The 19,889-nt window shown below is 49.5% G+C and overlaps 3 protein-coding genes and 2 pseudogenes across 3 annotated transcripts; 4 read left to right on the top strand and 1 right to left on the bottom strand.

Moving 5' to 3' along the window:
* Nucleotides 1-5,199: 5,199 nt before the first annotated feature.
* Nucleotides 5,200-5,940, top strand: SAPIO_CDS6843 (annotated as a pseudogene; the record flags this gene model as incomplete).
* A 1,169-nt stretch (nucleotides 5,941-7,109) lies between these two features.
* Nucleotides 7,110-8,252, top strand: SAPIO_CDS6842 (uncharacterized protein; the record flags this gene model as incomplete). The annotated part of the gene is made up of 3 exons (XM_016788842.1): nucleotides 7,110-7,307; nucleotides 7,367-7,434; nucleotides 8,129-8,252. The coding sequence occupies 3 exons, from the start codon at nucleotides 7,110-7,112 to the stop codon at nucleotides 8,250-8,252; spliced, it is 390 nt and encodes a 129-aa protein (XP_016641479.1).
* A 468-nt stretch (nucleotides 8,253-8,720) lies between these two features.
* Nucleotides 8,721-9,070, bottom strand: SAPIO_CDS6841 (uncharacterized protein; the record flags this gene model as incomplete). Its single annotated transcript, XM_016788841.1, has 2 exons — nucleotides 8,721-8,807; nucleotides 8,891-9,070. The coding sequence occupies 2 exons, from the start codon at nucleotides 9,068-9,070 to the stop codon at nucleotides 8,721-8,723; spliced, it is 267 nt and encodes an 88-aa protein (XP_016641478.1).
* A 2,716-nt stretch (nucleotides 9,071-11,786) lies between these two features.
* Nucleotides 11,787-16,302, top strand: SAPIO_CDS6840 (Uncharacterized protein; the record flags this gene model as incomplete). The annotated part of the gene is made up of 4 exons (XM_016788840.1): nucleotides 11,787-12,184; nucleotides 12,251-13,847; nucleotides 13,905-15,692; nucleotides 16,240-16,302. The coding sequence occupies 4 exons, from the start codon at nucleotides 11,787-11,789 to the stop codon at nucleotides 16,300-16,302; spliced, it is 3,846 nt and encodes a 1,281-aa protein (XP_016641477.1).
* Nucleotides 16,303-18,824: 2,522 nt separating this feature from the next.
* Nucleotides 18,825-19,514, top strand: SAPIO_CDS6839 (annotated as a pseudogene; the record flags this gene model as incomplete).
* Between the last annotated feature and the right edge of the window lie 375 nt (nucleotides 19,515-19,889).

Raw genomic sequence — 19,889 nt, 5'->3', positions numbered from 1 at the left:
TAGGAGCAGGTCCCGCTGTCTTTACATGGCACATGCCTGATGAACGAGCCATCTCTTGGAGGTCAACGCAGGGAAAGGCCAATACCACAGAACAAGCCGCAGGGCATCTAGAGCAAGTTCATCAGCAAGCCTCCAGAAGGTCAATCCTCGCGATGGAGAATGGGCAAATGTACTAGTAAAGAATGAGGTAGGGAAGACAAGAAAGAAGTAAACGGCCTGGTCATCGGAGTAGTCTTGCGGATGGACCCAATTGGACAGGGCCAAAGAGAGAAAAAAAATTAAACATAAAGTCCCGCGCAAGTTTCGAACGAACCACCTCTCCACGCATCACCCCCCACCTCAACCATCCTCAAAACACATCACAACCTCAACAGACTCTAAAAGAAAGACGTGATAATCCCTCTCGCAGTAAGGAAGGATGGAAAAAACAAAGAACATCCAAAAAAATTCTTCAAAAAGAATTCCTACTTCTCCCTCCCCAATTCCCAATTTCCCTTTCCCTATTCCCATTTCCCCAATTTCCTCCACATCTCATGGTTTGACCAGACCGGGTTCCACGTCGGCGCCTTGCGGAAGTAGTTTGTAAGCAGTGCATCACCGCTCGACCACTTAAGCTTCCATGAGACGTTGAGAATTAGAGCCATATTTTCACATGCAACACATGAGCCAACAATCGCGAACACTTGGGTGGAAGGTGCGTTCTAAATCATTCTCTTCTTACACAATTTGGATTTATGACTTTGGATGTTGTTTATTCATTGCCCATGTTGATACTGTAGTAGTATGCCTCCTTCGCCTCGTCGCGGTTTGATGCTCAAGGGGGTTATTCACGGCAATGTACAAGCAGTCCTCGGTATATCAAAATAAGGCTTAGATCCCCTCGTCTTCCCCAGAGGCACACATTCAACCCCCTTCTCAAAATTATACTGAGTCTTCTTCTTCCCATTCACACGCGTCCCCTTCACAGCCCGAATGGTATCCAATCCTATAACATTTACAGATCAAGAGCAGGACGGTCACTTTCCCTGCAACCGAATTACTTATAATTGCTGAAAGCAGGCATAGACACTCCCAGTGCTAGTAGTACCGTTGTAGCTTGAAATGTCCTCGTCAGATACCGCAATGAAGCCGAAATGTAAATGAGTAGAGCTTTCGTATCAGACAACCATCTTTTTCAGGAAAGTTGTAACTACATCACCGAAGTTGCTGCTTGGACGCATCATGATTCGCGACAAGGAAGAATGTCACCGCTTAGTCATTTGAAGCAGAGTTCTGCACAATGTTGCACTATTTTGACCCCTGAAATCAAAATAGTAACGCCCTGTTCACCGCTCAAGTTTGCCCCACTCTCAACCTCAAGTCTTGATCTTGAGCGTCACTTCAGTCTTTATTAACGAATAGGACAAATGTCCTGATACGATATTTGGAGATAGATAAAAACGACGCTAGAACACGGAATATATTACTTCATAGCCACCTTACTCACCCGTCCTCTAAGATATGATGCTGCCCTTGCGACTGCTTCGGACGCGTCTCAGTCTCAGTCGAGTGTCCATATCGCCAGTCTCACATCCACTCTCTCGAAGTTTCCGTACAACCAGTGGCTCGCCTTCCACCTCGAGCGCGAAAAAGGCGACCACATATGCCGCAATTATTAGTGCTGTCGCGGCACCGACGTTTTGGATACTAGCAACCACCAGCGATGAAGTACCGATTCTTGACACTCCGCCATCCGCGGCCTTGATGGGTGAGCCGGGCCCTTCGAAAGAGGACGTGGATCGTATTATATCGGAGGGAGCATATTCCTTTGTTGTGAAAAACGTCCCAGGTGTGAATAGATACGATGGCGCTCAGCTGGCTTCCAACAGCCCATGTGAGGACCGATACACCCATGGCAAATTTCCTTCGCCGCGGAATGACGACAAGCAGTGGATGACCTGGGCTGTCTTCGATGGTCACGCAGGCTGGCAGACCGCAGATTTGCTAAGCAAACAACTCCTACCTTTTGTGAGGTACCACCTGAACCAACAGACGCGGATGATGACAAAAGAGGAATCTCCCGGGAAGGCGGTCCAGCGCGCCATCACCGAAGCGTTCTTAAACCTCGACGATTCCATTATCAAGACGGCATTTGATACTGCCAACAGCAAAGAACCACTACAAGACAAGGTTAAAAAGTTATCTCCTGGCTTTGCTGGTTCATGCGCTTTGCTATCTCTCTATGATCCTGTCTCGAGCTCGTTGCATGTCGCATGTACAGGCGACTCAAGAGCGGTCCTTGGGCAACAAAGGGCGGATGGCGGATGGGACGCAATACCTCTTTCAATAGATCAAACCGGAAAAAATGAAGACGAGATTGCAAGGCTTAGCAAAGAGCATCCCGGCGAAGAGAATATCGTCAAAGATGGACGGGTATTAGGGATTATGGTTTCAAGAGCTTTCGGCGATGGTCGGTGGAAGTGGCCTTTGGAATTCCAGCATGAATTGAGGCGGAGATTCCACGGCCCAAGACCGTTAACGCCAAAGTACGATATCCGGACACCTCCATATCTGACGGCGGAGCCAGCTGTGACAACCACGAAGATCGACCCCAGCAAACCTTCATTCCTGATCGTGGCGACGGACGGCATGTGGGATACGACGTCCAATCAGCAGGCAGTCAACCTAGTGGGGGCGTGGCTGGAAACCCGAGCGAGTGGCCAAGGAAAGAGAATAGCGGAGCCGACATATGAACCATTTGAGTTTGGTCATTTTCGGAAAGGAGTGAGCTGGAAGTTTGACGAGGAGAGAACTACCATCCAGGACGAGAATGCGGCCGTCCATCTCATGCGCAATTCCCTGGGAGGAAACCACCACGAGTTGATCGCCGGTCGGCTTGCCTTTAGTTCTCCATTTTCCAGAAGTCTACGAGATGATATGACGGTACAAGTTGTTTTCTTCAACGTCCCGGATCTCAGTCATTAAATTTTTACTTCATAAATCCTACTTCAGAGAAGATGTGGCTTTGAATATTTCGAGCGGATGCAACAGTGTAGAGACTCTCACAACCGAGGTACATAATATATCCAGGGCGAGCGAGCAGAGACTTCTGAGCGCCTGTATTTTAAACCATCCCGTGCCATTGATCTGCAATATGTTCGATCTTGTCCTCAAACCTCCACTGCGCGTCGTATATGTGAGGATCTATTCACGGTGACCCTTTCCCCGCCCTTTCCCCGCCCCCTCGCCTCATTTTACGTAGTGAGCCGGTATCGTAGGCGAATCAAAAGCGAACGCCATCATACCAGCTGCAAGGTAATCGGGCAGCCACTAGCGAATCAGTTTTTAAGACTAACATCCTCTGCCCTCAAAGGCTCCCTGATGAGTGCCGCTTGGGCACGCCTCAACTTGATCTGACAGGGACTGTACAAAGATATAAGAAGACCTAGCCCTCGCCCATGAACTGCCTTAAGCTCCGTGGACACCGTCCTCTCCTCTCACACCCCCACCTCCTCCCCCAGCTCAAGAAATCCTTGAATTTCAAACCAGTATGTCGGACTCCATAGCCATTGTAAACCGTTTCACTGACATCGGCATAAAGGCACATCCATAGGATATCCTTTGCGAAATACATATGAGTACCCCACCGTACGGACCGGACACCCCACCTCCGCCCCTCCCGGATACGCCACCTGACACGGGCCCGCCAACTCCACCAGAAACACCACCAGCGGACAAATGTCGCTGAGACTGGACAGTCATATTATCGACCCAAAGGGGGGTCAAACAGGTGATGGCTGGCCGTTTTCTTTAAACGAAGAAAGCCATTTCTATATGAAAATGGCTCCACAAAACAACTTGTTTCCTCTCATTGTTCCTTCCTAGTATTACTCTCTTAGCCATATGTGAATCGAACGGCTTGACGATAGATATTAGATGGATTTTGACATACGTGAACTTTGAGAGGTATATATAGTAAACCCACTGATGGTAGTGTAGAGTCTTTATTCTGGGACATGACGTTAATCCTGATCGGCTTCGCCTCCTGTGATGCCTGCTGGTGAAAAGAGATTACCATCCCAAACCTCTGATGGGTATCCCACACCTGGGCATGACACGCTTCCAGTCACTGATCTCTGTTTCGATCTGCGCTTGAAGAGGATGTTCATAGCTCGGAGATTTCCTTTTTTCCTGGAGACGAGCTCGTCGCCGATGAAAACTTTCGCCCTGATATGCGAGAGCCTGCGAGATCTTGGTTCCCGGTCTCCGTAGGGCTGCTGTCTCCGACGAGTTCGAGAACCTCTTGTCAGAACTCCTGGGACCCTGTCTTTTTTGTCTCTCGAGAAGGCTAAAGGGAAGAGGATTGCGCTTCTTAGTTTTGTCAGGGATGCACTCGCTCACGGCGGGGTCCTCTTCTGGTGGGGGACGATCCCAGTTCTCGAAGGAGCTTAGGTTCACCAAGAACCTGGGCAACACCCGCACGAGATTGTCGATGTCCTCCTCTTGCATTCACTCGACTCAATAGTGCCAAGGACTACTTCCACTTGGCAAAAAGTCGTGGGACTCGGCATCTCGAATTCGATTGACGCGGGCAGGCGAGTTCATCCCACCTTGTTCACTCATCGTCATGCCTCCTCATTCCAGGCTGCCTCGGGCAAGGCTACCTACAACACTAACGAGCATATCAGTCAGCTTTTTCTCATTTTATTCTCACCAATTTTAGTATACGCCGCCGCCCCGCTAGACTCCTCGAGCAACGCCGATATCCCTCCTGCAAGGTTGAGAACATGAAGAACAGGCTCACCACACACGAGACGAATACATAAGTCTAGTTCAGGGTCGCCTAACAATACAGGCCCCGCCTCCCCGACCCATTCTACAAAGCCCCGGTTTTAGGTCCTCCATTGGCCATGGCTGCACTCAAGCGGGGTCTCCCTCGCAGCCGGTCGCTCCCGTGTAGATCATATTAGGAATGTGGTACAGACTGTCGGCAGAAGTAGCCAACCAACCAGCAAATTACCCTTCTCAACACAACAGAGCCTTTGTTTTGATGAGGAAGGATGGCGTGCTACCCGCTGTGTCTACAGACCAAAAGCAGTTACAATCCGTTATTTATTTTACCTCCGAGATTCTCTTTCATCCATAGCTTCTCTCAAAACAATACCATCCAAGCTTGTTACTGCAATTTCAAATTCCTCACAATCATTATCCAATTTCGAAATGGCCACCGAAACTGTCCCCGAAGCGCCCCGCTACTCTGTTGGGAAAAAGGACATCGGGGAAGCGAAGAACTTCAGATGGGAATGTCCCATCCCCTCGAACAAATTCTGGGACGACCTCGAATTCACCGAGGCCCGCAACTTCCTCCAGAGCGTCTCACCCGCTGAACTTGAGACCTTCCCCATCGACCCCGAGAGCACGCAAACGCGCAAGGAGAAACAGGAATTGCTGCTCAAGATCCTGCAGGACAAGCTGGCGCGTGAGGATGCGATGGCCGCCCCGCAGACATTTTACGATGTGGATTTCGATGCCTGGGATCAACTTTGGCTCGGAATCTTCACGTTCAAGGACGCTCTGGGTCATCCGGATGCTGAGGCCGACCTGCGCATGATGATCGACCGAAAGAAATACCCCAACAACCGTTCCCATGAACACACGCTATCCGTCCTCCTCTTCAACCGCGGCGAATACGCTAAAGCTGAGGCGCTCGAGCGCGAAGTCTACGAGTGGCTCGTCGGCCGGCTTGGCAAGACGTCACCGCAAGCCCTGGGTTCGAGGAGGATTATTGCGCGGTCGGTGTGGAAGCGGGCGCCGGAGAGGATTCCGGAAGCGAAGGGTATGTTCGAGGAGGTTTTGGAGCTTATTGAGGAGTCGAGGGAGGGGAAGTATGGGGTTTATGCGGACGAGCAGAAGGAGATTACGGAGAAGATGGTGCGAGATTTGGAGGAGGGTCGGCTCTGAGAAGAAATGTGCGGTTTAATTTACGTAGTTTTAATGAATGAAGTTCAGCTTTTACCTGGATGTTCCCCTCTTTGAAGTTTATATCTTAGTTAGAATGCCCTGCCCGGTTTGGCAGCGACGTTGCCTGGACAGAGTGCTACTGCTGGGTGGGAGCTCCCCGACCTTGGAGAAACGTGTCAGCTAAAAATTAGATGTGTATAACCTCCACAAACCATGCCGACCTTTCTTCCGGCATCGGCGGCTCTTCTTTATCATCCGAGACGCGGAGTTCCCCCTCGATTTTCATTTTTCAGACCTTTCGCTTCAAGATTTTTTTTTTTTTGGTCGAAAACCTCTCTAAACCAGATGTCCAATCAGCAAATCTGGCTGCCAAAGCTCCCCCTTCCTTCGGCGACACGGAAGAGACCATACTTCTTGAAGTTGATTTAGTACCACCACATGCCCAAGGCCCGGATGGTGCTTTCCTAATTGAGTTTGAACCTCTGGGTGGGCGGCTGCCATCAAATCCGAATAAAGTCGATGGACTCAGCTCGAAGTAATACAAAGCTGGCAACCCCGGAATAATAAGCTGAGGCTCAGCCCCCGCCCCACCGCGGGGTTCAGCTCTATAATTAGTGATCAATCGATCTTCGCAAATACGCCAAGGCACGAATAAGCAACCGCATTTGACCTTTGCTATTATTAGACCACTCTGTTTTTAGAGTCTTGATCTTGGCCGGGACGTCGTAGGGCAGGGAGCCACACGTCATAAAGCTTAGCGGTATCGTCTAGTAGTTAAAGTCATCGTAAGAGCTTGTTCAGAGCTCCGATGATCATCGACTGAAATAGAAATGTAGCACTGAACTTACCTAAATGGAGAAAATGGAGAAGGCAGTGAAATAATAAGACACACGAACTGGACGGTTAGATTCAACATCCGTATTATTATTCTCCAAATAATACCATGATGCCCTCAGCCCAGTAGACACCAATCCTGAACGATGCTCTTCAGAAAGCAAGTATCAGACTCCAAGGCGAATCCGTCTATATAAAGGATGCCCTCTTCACCCTCGAGGTGACCATTATCCCAATCTCCAAGACATCCTCAACAGCAAGCAACAGAACCCAAGACTCAATTCTAAAAACTATCTTTTCCAGCAACAAGCCAACTTCTTTACTCCATCATCAAAATGAAGCTCTCCAATCTCTCCATCGCCGCCCTCTTCGCCATCCTCGCCTCCACCGGGATGGCTGCTCCCGCCGTCGACTCGCCCGACTCTATTGTTGCCCGCGAGCCGGCTCCCGTGGAAGAAGCCTACGAGGCTCCATCGGGCTTGGAAAAGCGCGGCTTTGGATGCCCTGGCAACGAAAAGAAGTGCCACAATCACGTAAGTGTACCTGCGCTCTTTGAATTCTAGAGGACATCTTAATCTTACAAAATACGTAGTGCAAGAGCGTTAAGGGTTATAAGGGGGGATACTGCGATGGTCCTTATATCCCCTTCGTTGGTCGCCCGTAAGTATTCAACGCTGATGCTTCTGAGAGACTCTTTAATTAATGTTCTTTTAGGCGATGCAAGTGCTACTAGAGGATGAAATCCGAGAAACTCTAGCCCGAAGAATTCACTTCTATACTCGATTTATCTCTTCGTTCAACTAGCACGGCTGATCCAGTTGCTGTTTATCGCATCAGGTGTAACAAAGGGGGATGGTTTGGCGTCTTGGGCACACATCAGTGTTCCTTCGTCTTTCTTTATCAAGCATTTTAGGATTTTACAAGAGGCGTCAGGTTCTGGAGGTTGGGGAAGGAGTTGCGATATACTGTACACTCGTTTGAACACTCGTTTGAGAATTTTATCTTTTCAATTGCAGAGTTATCCTAGTACATCTCAGGTTTATCCATCATCTTACCTTCATTTTCAACCGATCCGTGGGTTTTATTTCCAGGCAAGCACCTATCCCTTGAGGGGCATCACATAATAATGACATTGTTCAGCACTGTTGTTTTACGGAATGATCCTCTTTTCCTACTGTCATCCTGCGGGGAGTTTCATCCCCAGGTCAAGTTCCATACCTAGGTCTGCCACACTTGCAGCTGGAAATGGCGAGTGGGTCCGAAGAAATGGATGAAGCGGAAATGCGTCTTTTAGCCCCAAGTAGGAGGTTTAAGAGCCAATGATCATATTAATGCCATTATCACCCGCGCCCAGCATGGCTCCCGCCTACCTGCTGTATTTGCTTCACCTTAGCCTCTTCCGTCGAAATGTCTTAGCCCCCATTGGTGTCGACCCGAACCGTCTTGGCAAGGATGATCATAGGCATGCTAGCGCGTAGGCCGCAGATGATCAACGAGTTGACATTGGCAAGCCAATGGATCTTGGACGAAACGGGGCCCAAAAAAGGAACAGAGAAAGCCCGAGGAGCGGGTATATTTTATAACTGGCCAAATGCAGTTGATACAAAGTCCGTACACCGGACGCGGGGGGTTAGAACTACGACATGGACAGAAGTTGAACCTTTAGCTCCCTACTCAAGAGGCATATATAGCCGAGTCACGACAAAGCTCATCGGTTATATTTTCTTTATTTGTGTGGCTCCTTCCCCGAGAAATACAGGTCATTTTTATGGTGTGGCTAAGCCTAATGCCATCCAGCTATACGGGAGTGCAAAATGGCAGCGGCGGGAGCATAGGGCTCATAGAAGCGGTGGCACAACGAGAAAAGGTCCTATGATCCAGCAATGTCTGACTCAGGGAACATCGAAAACCCCCTGAACTGTCCTTGATAAACCATTATCCTGGGATCATTCGTCACCTGGGCCGTCGTCATCGCCAGGGTCGTCGCCGCCACCGTTGTCGTCGCAGAAGACGCCACAGTAGCAGTCAGCATCCTAGCCAACGTGAGTTAGAACTCGTTGAAATTTCCCGCCAATGTCGACATGGCATTGAAGAATCAAGACCAAGAACCACTTACGCAGTTACCGGTGGCGGAGCAAGGACACTCATAGCCAAACTGGCAGCAAAAGCTTACGCATGAGTCGTAGCTGCCGCCTAGACAAGGACCCTGGCGGCGTTCGAGTGAATGAGGATGCTGAAACTGCGGATTGACCGCTACGGCAGCCGCACTGGCAATGGAGAGGACTATGGCGCGCATTTCCGAAGCTTATTTTCGATAGAGAAGTCTTGCTGGGAGTATTTTGGTGTGTCTTTTTGTTGAGAAGCTCCGACCACTGGTGACTTGTTTCTCTTTACCTTGGTTGGAGTGACCGGATACTCACCATTTTATATTCGCGAGCCTAGGATGCTAGAACTGGTGATATACTACTAGGGGCCATATGCAAGGGATTGCAAGGGATCATTCACAAGAGAGGGATCGGCCATGAAGCCCCTCATTGAGGAAGCTCGCCAGTTGCGATCCCTGTTCCTTTTCTGCGCCCCAGTATCCGAAATGATATCAATTTAATGCCGCGTCATGGAAACCCACCGATGAAGGAGCACCTTAGGAAAAACTGATTCCACATGCTGGTACGATTACTGACTCAATACACCCATGGAAGTGCGAGGGCAAAGGTACGAGGCGGTCGGTGAACCATTGATTTGAGGCTGTGGCTCGGTTCGGACGGCCCGGGAGAACAAACCCACACCCACTTGAACGACCCAAACCACGGTCCATCTGCAGCCGGTGGCGTGGCAGTCGAACAGCAGAGGGGGGATGGCACGGCACGGCATCTTGAAGGACCGCAGGAGCTTGTTTTCTCTCTGGGCCCACCCCGACAAGAAACAAAAAGCCCAATCTCGGTAACTATTATCTCTTGCGAGATAGGTTCTAAATTGTAATCCGGTGTTTGAGTTTTGATTTCTCATCATGTCCCAATGTTTGCCGCGGACTTGCAGAAGACATTATACTTGCCGCATGTGAGCCCCTGCAGAACGTCCCTTTTCCATGAGTAGAACGAACTCTCAAGATTGTCTTACTCATGACATCTCCCTGCTGCCGAAACATTTCCGTAAGGGGGACAGAGAATTCAGCTTGCCTGAACATGGATAGTCCAGAATGAAGTATTCCAGTTGGAAATCCGGCTCTCTGCAGATGCGGCCCTCTCATGCGAGCCTAGGACCTTACCCAGGCAACCCTTCCAATGACTGTATCTAGATCCCTTCTCCGAGGAGGAAATTGCCACGTACAGATTTGGCTGACCAACATCTCCGCCAGATCTATGGCGGCCGTTCTCGGTAAGACCAATATTACTGACGTCCTACTTCCCATCCTTCAGGATTCCAGTGAACCTTGCTCTCCTAGAGCGTGAAAGAGCGGCACATGCGATAAATGTAGCATCTAGATTGGTGACTGGTGGCCCTCATAACTGAGCGATAGAGAAGTGCGCTCATCAATAATAGGTTCAGGCCCGATTAAGGTGCGGCTACTTCTGCTGTTGCATTGACAATTTGATCCTCTACGGGCGTATAATGCGAGCGGTAACGGAACTCGGTGATTCCAAATTTTCCAGAAGGCCGAATGATATAGGGTCCGTGGTCCGTCCAGAACAGCAGTAGGACCGCGCAGCCTGGCTCACAAACCCCCCTCCCTTCCCTTCTGCGCTCGGGCAGGCAAGAATTAGAGCCATCCAAAACATATACACCCTGATTTTGGCCCGACGAATTTTGGAATTCAAGCCGAGGAAGCAAACGAGCAGTCAGATCATACTTTGGATGAAATTGAGCGGAAGGAGAAGCAGGTTGAACGGGAAAGACAAGCTCATGGGATACACCTCATGCTCAATTTTCAAAGACTGGTCAGATGTCTTGAGGAAGCCAAAGATGATGTATACGACGGGGCCGAGAGAGTAATAGATCTTGTTTAGAGCGGGTAAGATGAAGATCGCTGGGCGAAGCTTGACAAGGAACAACGGCAGGGGAGCCTAGCCCGTTGCCAGCAGCAGGGCCACCACGGCCTCATGGCTGTTCTGGCAGCAGAACTCAGCGGCATCCGGCATCCGACTGGCATAATCCTCGTCTTGATTTGTAGATGACTAAATTATTGAAGAGTCGGGGAATCACCTATGAGCCGCAGATGGTGTTCAGTTTAAGTAGTTCAAGTATTATTGGTAGGAACATGATGTAGAAATGCTAAAAAGAGAAAAGAAAGAAAGAAAGAAGTAATAATTTGAATGAAAAGAAAGGCAGAAGCAAAAAAAGAGGGCGGGGAAAAAAATACATAATAAAAAATAGAAAGTAGTGACAGAAATGGGATTCGAACCCATGCTTCTTTCGAAACTGCAGAGCCAAATTTTCTCTGGAAAGAATTGTTCTTGAATGCAGCGCCTTAGACCGCTCGGCCATTCTGCCAATTCGTAGAAATTCGGTGTCTTAGATTGCTAGATACAACTCCAGCACGACAAGCACCAAAACGATAAGGAGTGGTTCTCGAAAATTCTCAACTATTAGCTCTTATCTAGAGAAAGTGAAAAATAGATATAAGCTCGATATATATATTTAGTATCGTTTTTATAAAACCGTTATAGTCGAAAGGGTGAATTTTTCGAGCGAAGAAACTTATCAGAATCGACGAATTGAGGAAAGCGAGATCCCCGTTCGGAATGCAGGTGAGGAGATATTTTAGTAGTTCTACCTTTGCATTTACCTAGTTATTCTGCTTGCGCTTAAGCGGACTGATGGTCTCCAAGGGGAGCGTCTACTGTCTCCCAAATACGATTGGCCAGGCCAGGTGCTGAGCAGCCACCATCACAAATCGTTGACCAGGCTGTCAGGCTGTAACAGAGCGGGGTTGCTCATCCCGCCGAATCGTGAAATATTCTTCGTAGTTGCTTGTCGACAACTCTCTACTCACGTATTTCTACCTCGCCGGCAATATGGCGGAAGCTCTCGGGCTTGCCGCGAATATTATTGCAGTCGTCGACCTGTTTCTTAAACTTGGCGTGCTCTGCTCCGAGTACTGTATCGGGTTCAAGCATGCGCCACGCGAGATTAAAGATCTTCTCCGGGAGGCCGACCGCTGGGTGCTAACTCTACGGGAAGTCGAAACAGTTCTTGATGGCCCCAACGCCAATACGGTCAAAGCTTCGAAAAGCATCCGGCAGGGGGTTGAGGATTGCCGAATGGAGCTCGGTAAACTAACTGCCAAACTTCAGGAGGGCACCGGACACAGACGGATCGTGTGGCCCTTCAAAAGGACGGAGGTTGCCGAGACAGTTGGTCGGTTAGAGAGGCACCGGACGTCGATAGCTACGGGGTTGTTAGTTCACCAAACGTAAGTCTGAAGACTTTTCTTACCTAGCATAACCTGTATATAGTATCTAATCCCTTCGATTTCAAGTACCATACTTGTCGACATTCACCAGCAAATCATCGATTCAAAGCTGCGCGTCGTTCCGCGAGCAGCCTACGATTGCCATAGCGATGCCGACAGCGCAAGGTGCTACCAAGGCACTCGAGTTGAGATACTGGCAAATATACAAACCTGGGCAAATGATGTTGCCAACGACTCGAAGCGCATCTTCTGGCTTAATGGGATGGCTGGAACCGGGAAGTCTACAATTTCCCGGACGGCTGCCGAGCGTTTTGCGAAAGATGGAAAGCTCGGCGCAAGCTTCTTCTTCAAGAGAGGCGAAGGCGACCGCGGGCACGCCAGGCTCTTCTTCCCTACCATTGCTGCCCAACTTGCCCGCCAGCTCCCACAATTAGCGCCGCATATCCGGCAGGCGATTGAGACCGACCCTTCCATTTGTGAAAAGTCAGTCAAAGAGAGCTTTGACGCTCTTATACAAGGCCCAATCAACCATTTACCGAGTTGCTCGAGCTCAACGATAAAGATCATTGTTGTTGATGCGCTCGATGAGTGTGACAATCTTAACGTTATCCAGCAGATTCTCTCCCTTCTCCGGCACTTAAGACAGCCGCAGTCAATACGCCTGAAGTTTTTCTTGACAAGCAGACCTGAGCTTCCTATTCGGATCGGTTTTCGGAATATTAATAGTCACCATGATCTAGTTCTTCACGAGGTTCCCCGTCGTGTTATCAAACATGACCTTAGTCTTTTCTTTAAGCATGAACTCTCAAACATTTTGAATGATTACAATAAGTCTGTTTTACCTGGGAGGAGCTTACCTCTTGACTGGCCTGGAGAAGAAAACGTCCGCAAATTAGTTAGCAAGGCTGTTCCCCTGTTCATCTTGGCTGCTACCATTAGCCGCTTTATCCAGGATCGAAGACTTGGTGGACCACGAGAACAGATCCTGAAGGTCCTGGACCATGAAGAAACATACTTTTCCGGATTAGCTGCCACCTATAGTCCTGTCCTAGACCAGTTGACTGTAGGGCTAGACAAGTTAGCGAAAGAGCGAGTGGTGGACAAGTTCAAGGATATTGTGGGGTCTATTGTTATTCTTGCCAGTCCGCTCTCAGCCCAATCGCTCTCCAACCTTCTTAATCTTCCCCTCGACACGATCGAAAATCAACTCGACCTCCTCCACTCCGTTTTGAATATCCCTCCAGACCCAACAGCCCCCGTGCGACTCCTTCACTTGTCCTTCCGAGATTTCCTCATCAGCCCCGACCAGGATGGACATACATTTTGGATCGGAGAGCAAAGAGCCCATTATCATGTCGCTGTCCGATGCATATCACAAATGGACAGTGGACTTGAGAAAGACATCTGCCGCCTACAACTCCCGGCAGCGTCTCGGGCTGATCTTGCTCAAGAGACAATCGATACGCGTCTATCTCCTGAAGTTCAGTATGCCTGCAGGAACTGGAGCTATCACTGGAAAGAAAGCAAGCACCGTTTACAGGATGATGATATTGTCCACCGCTTCTTGATCCGACATCTTCTCCACTGGCTTGAGGCTCTAAGTATCCTGGGACACGTTCCAGACGGTGTTGGTATGATACAAGATCTGATCAATTTACTCGATGTATGGTTTCGTGCGTCAGTCGACTATACTCCTAAAACAATGCTAACATTTAAATAGATAGAGTCAAGCACAGAAATCCGGGCATATCTCCACGACATTCGACGTTTTATACTCAGCAACCGCGGAGTCCTTCACGACTATCCGCTTCAAATATACTCGTCGGCCCTCATCTTTGCCCCTGAGCGTAGCATTGTTCGGAATACCTTCCGGAATCAGTTTCCAGAATGGGTTTCTCAATTGCCCAATGTTACGCCTAATTGGGACCTCTGCTTTGAGTCGCTTTCCGTACCAGGCGAGGTGATAATGTGCCACGTCTTCTCCCATGACTCAACCATAATAGCGTCAGGAGCGGGCAATGGCAAAATAAGGTTATGGGATGTGGCCACAGGACTTGGTCAGAATGTCCTTACCGGGCATGCCGATGTGATTTTGGCACTCTCTTTCTCCCATGACTCAAAACTACTTGCCTCGTCGTCGGATGATAAAACCATTGGACTCTGGGATGTCGCCACAGGTGTCTGTAAAACGAAATTTGAGGGGGGAACAGCACAAGTGGCCTTCTCTCACGACTCTCAACTACTTGCATCAGTCTGGGGTCCAACGATCACTATATTCGACGTCAAAACAGAGACCCGCTATAGAACCATGGAATGGAATAATGCTAAGGCAGTCGTCTACTCACACAGCCGTCTCGCCAGGTTGCTGGAATTTTTGGACAATTCGAGAATGCTTGCCGTGTCTTACCGTCATGAGGTCAAGATTTGGGATGTAGCGACGGGAACTTGCATTAACTCCCTGAACATGGGCTTCCATCCGCAATCCATGTTCTTCACGGACGATTCGAAAGTTCTTGTTGCTTCGAGAAACTCTCTTGTTAATATCTGGGACGTCACGAGCGGCACCCGTGTTAAGAAGTTGGAATTGAATCCAGCATGGGTAGTTGCGAAGAACTCTCATTGTGTTCCGAAAGACCCTTCCGCATCGCTCAAAGCGCCCCTTACCTGGTTTGGTTCATCAGACTGTATGGCATTCTCTCCCAATTTAAAGAAGCGTGTCCTAGATGCATCTGGACACCTTGTAGCACCATGGATGGCGGCTTCGAACTATGGAGCGCGGATATCGGGAGGCGTCAGCCATATGAGTTTTTCTCATGATTCCAAGACGCTCGCGGTGCGAACACACGGTTTTGGGCTTGAGATGTGGGGTGTTGCCGAACCAGGACTCGAGGGAGCAGGGGGGCGGGCTGGTGAGAGCCTAAACGATGCTATTCTCAAGATCGGCATCTCGCCGAATTTGAAACTTCTCGCATCGGCCGGAATATCAAAACTCAGAGTTCAAAATATCTTCACCAACACAACTGTGCTCGAGTACCCGCGTCTGTGCCGTCAAGTGGCGTTTTCAAGTGATTCGGGTCTTATGGCAGTCTGCTTCGTTGACGATGAAGGAGCGAATAGAATCGGAATTTGGGACGTCGTAAGCGGCGGCTGTGTTCACATTTTCGACGACCGATTCGAGAGCGAGGTTTCTAGGCTAGAATTTTCACACGACAGGCGTTTCCTAGCCGGCTACTATTGTAACACTGCGGGCGAGTATCCATTTCTCCTTCTGGATCTTACAACATGGGCTTCTATGCGAATATTCGAGGGTGAAGATTGTGGAAGCGCCCTCAGTACATCCTTCATATTCTCCAGAGATTCGGAACTCCTTGCCCTGGCGCATAGCCCTCAATTCGTTGGGATCAGACATATGACCACAGGCACCCATTACACCATCACGGGATCTGAGTATCCCGACATCGAGGATCTTCGCGGATTGGTCGGCTTCCTTAGCAACCCAAATTTCATGGTATGCTTCTCTGTTAGGACTTGGAATTTCGAGACACAACTGGACATTTGGAACCTCGCATCTCGTGCTCGCGTGGCTCGCATTGAACTTGGACAACATCGCACAGGGCCACAGTATCTCGAGGAGAACGGGGCTTACCTTCGAATGCAGAGAGGGACATTCGTTTTCAATCCCCCAATTTTGCAACTCGTTAGTAATTTGGGAGAACTAAACGCCGCCGACCATCTCAGCGGGCTCTCTATTGAGCGTCGTGGCATAGGACTGGCGGACGATGGTTCTTGGATAACATGGAATTCACATCGACTCCTACGGCTCCCTTCGAATCGGCCGCCGTGGCCCTACCAGCATGCAGTCATCACGGATCCATCAATTATATTTCTGACCTTGCATGGCAACCTCGTTTCTATCAGGTTTGATTTGACCTGTGATTTTTTTCATAGGTTTCCGTTGTAGCCCCTGGTAGTGGTGGCGTGCTAATGCCTGGCATGCGACGAGTGCCTTGTTAGCAAAGCCGCGAGATACCCAACGGGGCTGATGAGATTGTCAGTTAAACGCAGTGGAAGAGAACCGTGTCCTCGAGATGCTAAGGATATTGCTGTCTTCGACCTGAAGTCTGATGATGGAGATGTGAGTGTGACAGGCATGTTCATTTAGCCTCTTCAGGATTCAGGTTTATAGCCTCACCGACACCCTGCCATGTACAGCCTTGAGCTTCGAAGTTTGAGCAGGATTATCTAGATCAAGGACCCACTTGCCATGATCGTGAACGGACACAAGGAGCTCCAAGAAATATATCTCGACGTGTCCGGCAAATCCAAGGTGGAGCGAAGTTATAGTCTTCGGCGGGATGGCAAAGAAGGGCGCCAGCAAGCACCACTTTCTCGTACCCATTCCAGGAAGCTCGGTGAAGTGGGGACCAGCTACTGTTCCTTTTATTGGACCATATCGCCTTTTGCGCTATATCTACTCGTGTTTTCTGACAAGAGTGATAATAGTATTATCGTGGTGAGACGGTGCTGCAAGTGCCATCACTGGCCCTAGACATGAAGAGAGCCTTCCCCAGGAATAGGGTTAGGTTCGGAGCGTGTAATGGAACGGGAAAAGGAAATTCCAGGCTTGGAGGAATGGGGCATCTCTCTCTTTCATTTCCTTCTTTTTTTGCTCTTCGAGTCTTTCGTTTATCAGTATGATAGTTATCAGGTTCACTCCTCTGACATGCACTAAGTAACAGCTTTCGCCTCACTTACGACTACAAACTTGACAAGGTCGACTTGCCAAGATCGAAGAGCCCTTCATGTGGCCTTGTCTTCTTTTCATCGGGATATTCTCCAGACACTTTGACCATGATGCGAGTAACAACTATCTTGAGCACCGAGGCGCGGCTACTAAGGCTCCTGCTCGATAACAGCGTGGACACCATACCGGACATCGTCCTTGGTAGCCGCGATCTACTGGGGGACGTGTTATAAAATTCGCGAGAGTGGAATCTGAAGGCTGGAAATATGGAGGCGCCACTCCTTAACAAAGGTGTGGGCGCCAATAACATGTTAGACTTTGCGCTGGCTAAAGAAGAGTATGTATTATGGGGTACAAAATTCGACTTTAGATCGAGAGGGACTTTGAAGTTAGATGAAGGGCCAAGATTAGGTTTGTTAATCGCGAAGAAAAGAAGATGATGTGAACTCAACGACAGGAAAACATCCAATTTGTCAAGCTTTAAAAATTCCCACAGAGGAAAGGGGTAAAAGAGAAAAGAAATTCTAAACCAATTGTGAATAACCCAATACTGCCAGGTCAATTTCCCATTTTAGTCTTCTCATGCCCGAGGGCCCACCAAGCTTAAAAGCTAATCGCTAGTCATCCAGGACTGCCCAGGGTGATGGGGGTCCTCTCCGGGACACAATTCGATCCACACCCTCGAATTTCACCGCGTTCCCGTCGTTGTTGTCTATACCTGACTTGCTTTCGAGTAGTTCGCATTCCAGGACAGTAATATATCCTGACGCGTTTAGTTCTCCTACACTCCGCAGCGAAGCAGTCAAGGCAGCAGTCGGATTGAGCAGCAAAAGCAGACCTCTCGCCAGCAAATCCTAGGGCAATATTGCAATCTTGTACCTTTCCTATAAGGGCGTGCTCTCAACACCCTTGGCGAGAACTGGTCGAATACTGACTTTGAGAAGATCGGCGCGTGGGTCGTCAACGGGAAGGGACCCTGAAATGAAGAGTCTGCAGAGGACGCCGGTAACGTAGTCGCAGGACTGATATTCCGAATGGACTGTTTGCGTTATCCCAATCCATCTTAAACTCTCATCATAAACTATAGACCGGCCTAGTGCCCCAGGAACGATGAGGTTCGGACCGGATAGGTGGCCAGCCGCTTACTCCATAGACTTGAGGATAGCAAGACCATTGGAATTGCCAGAAGCGATTCCTTTTCCAAGTGACATTGCGTGCACAAACGAGTCCTCGGGGATGCGCTCTCGCGCTAGCCATTTGATAAGTTCAACTGCCGACTGCGCTGTTTAGCTTGTGACGAGCTTAACGATGTCTAGCGGCCCGCTTTCAGGGCTGTATTGGTTAGACCTATCGCCCGGACAGCTAGGTCAAGCCTCTAAGTCGGAGGAGTCGACATCTTGTTAAAACACTCCTGCATAGATTGAGACAACACGTCTGCAAAAGGACGCTGGAAGTAAACCCCGTCTTATTAAACTTTCGTCAGGCGTCAAAGCGGGGTTGCACGAGATACCCGCACGCTCTTCGAGTGGTGATCCTGTTGGCTCGTAGTTCTATGCTTCTTGGGATTGGCCCCGAGGTCATTGGTTCCTCTCGCCGGGTGTCTGTCGAGCAGCCGTGCAGTCACGCTATGCCCGACTTGGCTACCATCGCGGGAAACCCCCCCTCTCTTCCGGCCGGTCGCTGTCCTCCTCACTCTCAACGACAACCCTAATAACTGCTCTCGAGGTGTATGTACACAGAGATGGCAGCAGGCAAGAGGCCTTTTATGTTTTATTCTCTAAGGAAATACAACAACAATTCGACTACTAGTCCCCACTCTGCCCACTATTCAATTTGCCGCAAGATAATCAATGCTCAAGTAGTATCACGACGATATCACCGTATCTCTCTCCCGTGATGGCATCGTTTCTCTCTCATGATGCGGCCATATGCCTTCGCCCCCCGACAAAATCGAACCTACCTGCCCCGGTAGGATATCAAAACCCAACTATCCAGTTCCTAACTGGCTGGCACTGGCAACCTGTTTTCACTACCTTCCCCCTCACCAAATACGACCGCACCCCTCCACGAGACCCCTCATTTCAGCTACGCATTGCTCCCGCATCGAAGGCCTACACCGCAACTGAGACCTGGATCGATCCCACTGACAAGCCGGATCCATTGGAAGTCGGGCCGCGACCTCGTACGAGCACCGTTTCCGGTAAGGTTCTCGATGGTAGTGGGACGGAGACGCCTCAGCAGAGGGTTTCGCTGTTCCAGGAAAACGACACGGGCCGTCAGTGGGAGGTAATTTGCTGGGGCAAGCAGGGAGAACTGGAGTCCTGGATGATAGATGGCGACTCCGGATGGATAAGCGACAGCTCCGGCGAGAGACGAGCGGACTGGAGGAATTTCTATGTAGTCGTCTACTATGAGGAGACGGCGGAGGACGAGGCTGGTATTGAGGTGTGGGACTCTATTGGGCGGCGCCGAAGGTTGACGAGCCTGACTTTTAAGAAGATCCGGGACGCGATACGCAATGCCGAGAGCGAAGATATCGCTCGGCTTGCTGAAAAGTTGACGGAGATCATTCCAGCTGAAAGTTAAGGCGTCGACATCTGAGGGAAAGGAACGTATTGTCAATGACCCGGAAAGGCTTAGCCGTCGAATCCTCATACGACCATAGGTAGAATCATCGCACTCAACCCGATTCAAGACTACACAGGTACACTGGGAATGATTACGTCACGTAGCCTGCAGTTACGACTGTGGGTTTGCAAGGGCAATCGAGCGTAAAACAACAACTGATGCTTTCACGTCTGCTCTGGGTCATGCTTGGGATAGGAATACGATGTTTTATTCCTTAATTCCTTGATTCCGCGGATCTCTTTTATGCTGAAAAATTCCTAGTTCTAGCCTCCAATTATTCCCATTTCCGCAAGTATTAATATGCTCTTCCCGCTCCCCACATGATTTCCCAAC

Source organism: Scedosporium apiospermum, assembly GCF_000732125.1.
Source record: "Scedosporium apiospermum strain IHEM 14462 chromosome Unknown SEQ_SAPIO_0108, whole genome shotgun sequence".
In the NCBI taxonomy this organism is placed as follows: domain Eukaryota; kingdom Fungi; phylum Ascomycota; class Sordariomycetes; order Microascales; family Microascaceae; genus Scedosporium; species Scedosporium apiospermum.
Note: the sequence above shows the minus strand (reverse complement) of the source record. Positions and strands in the feature narration are given on the sequence as shown.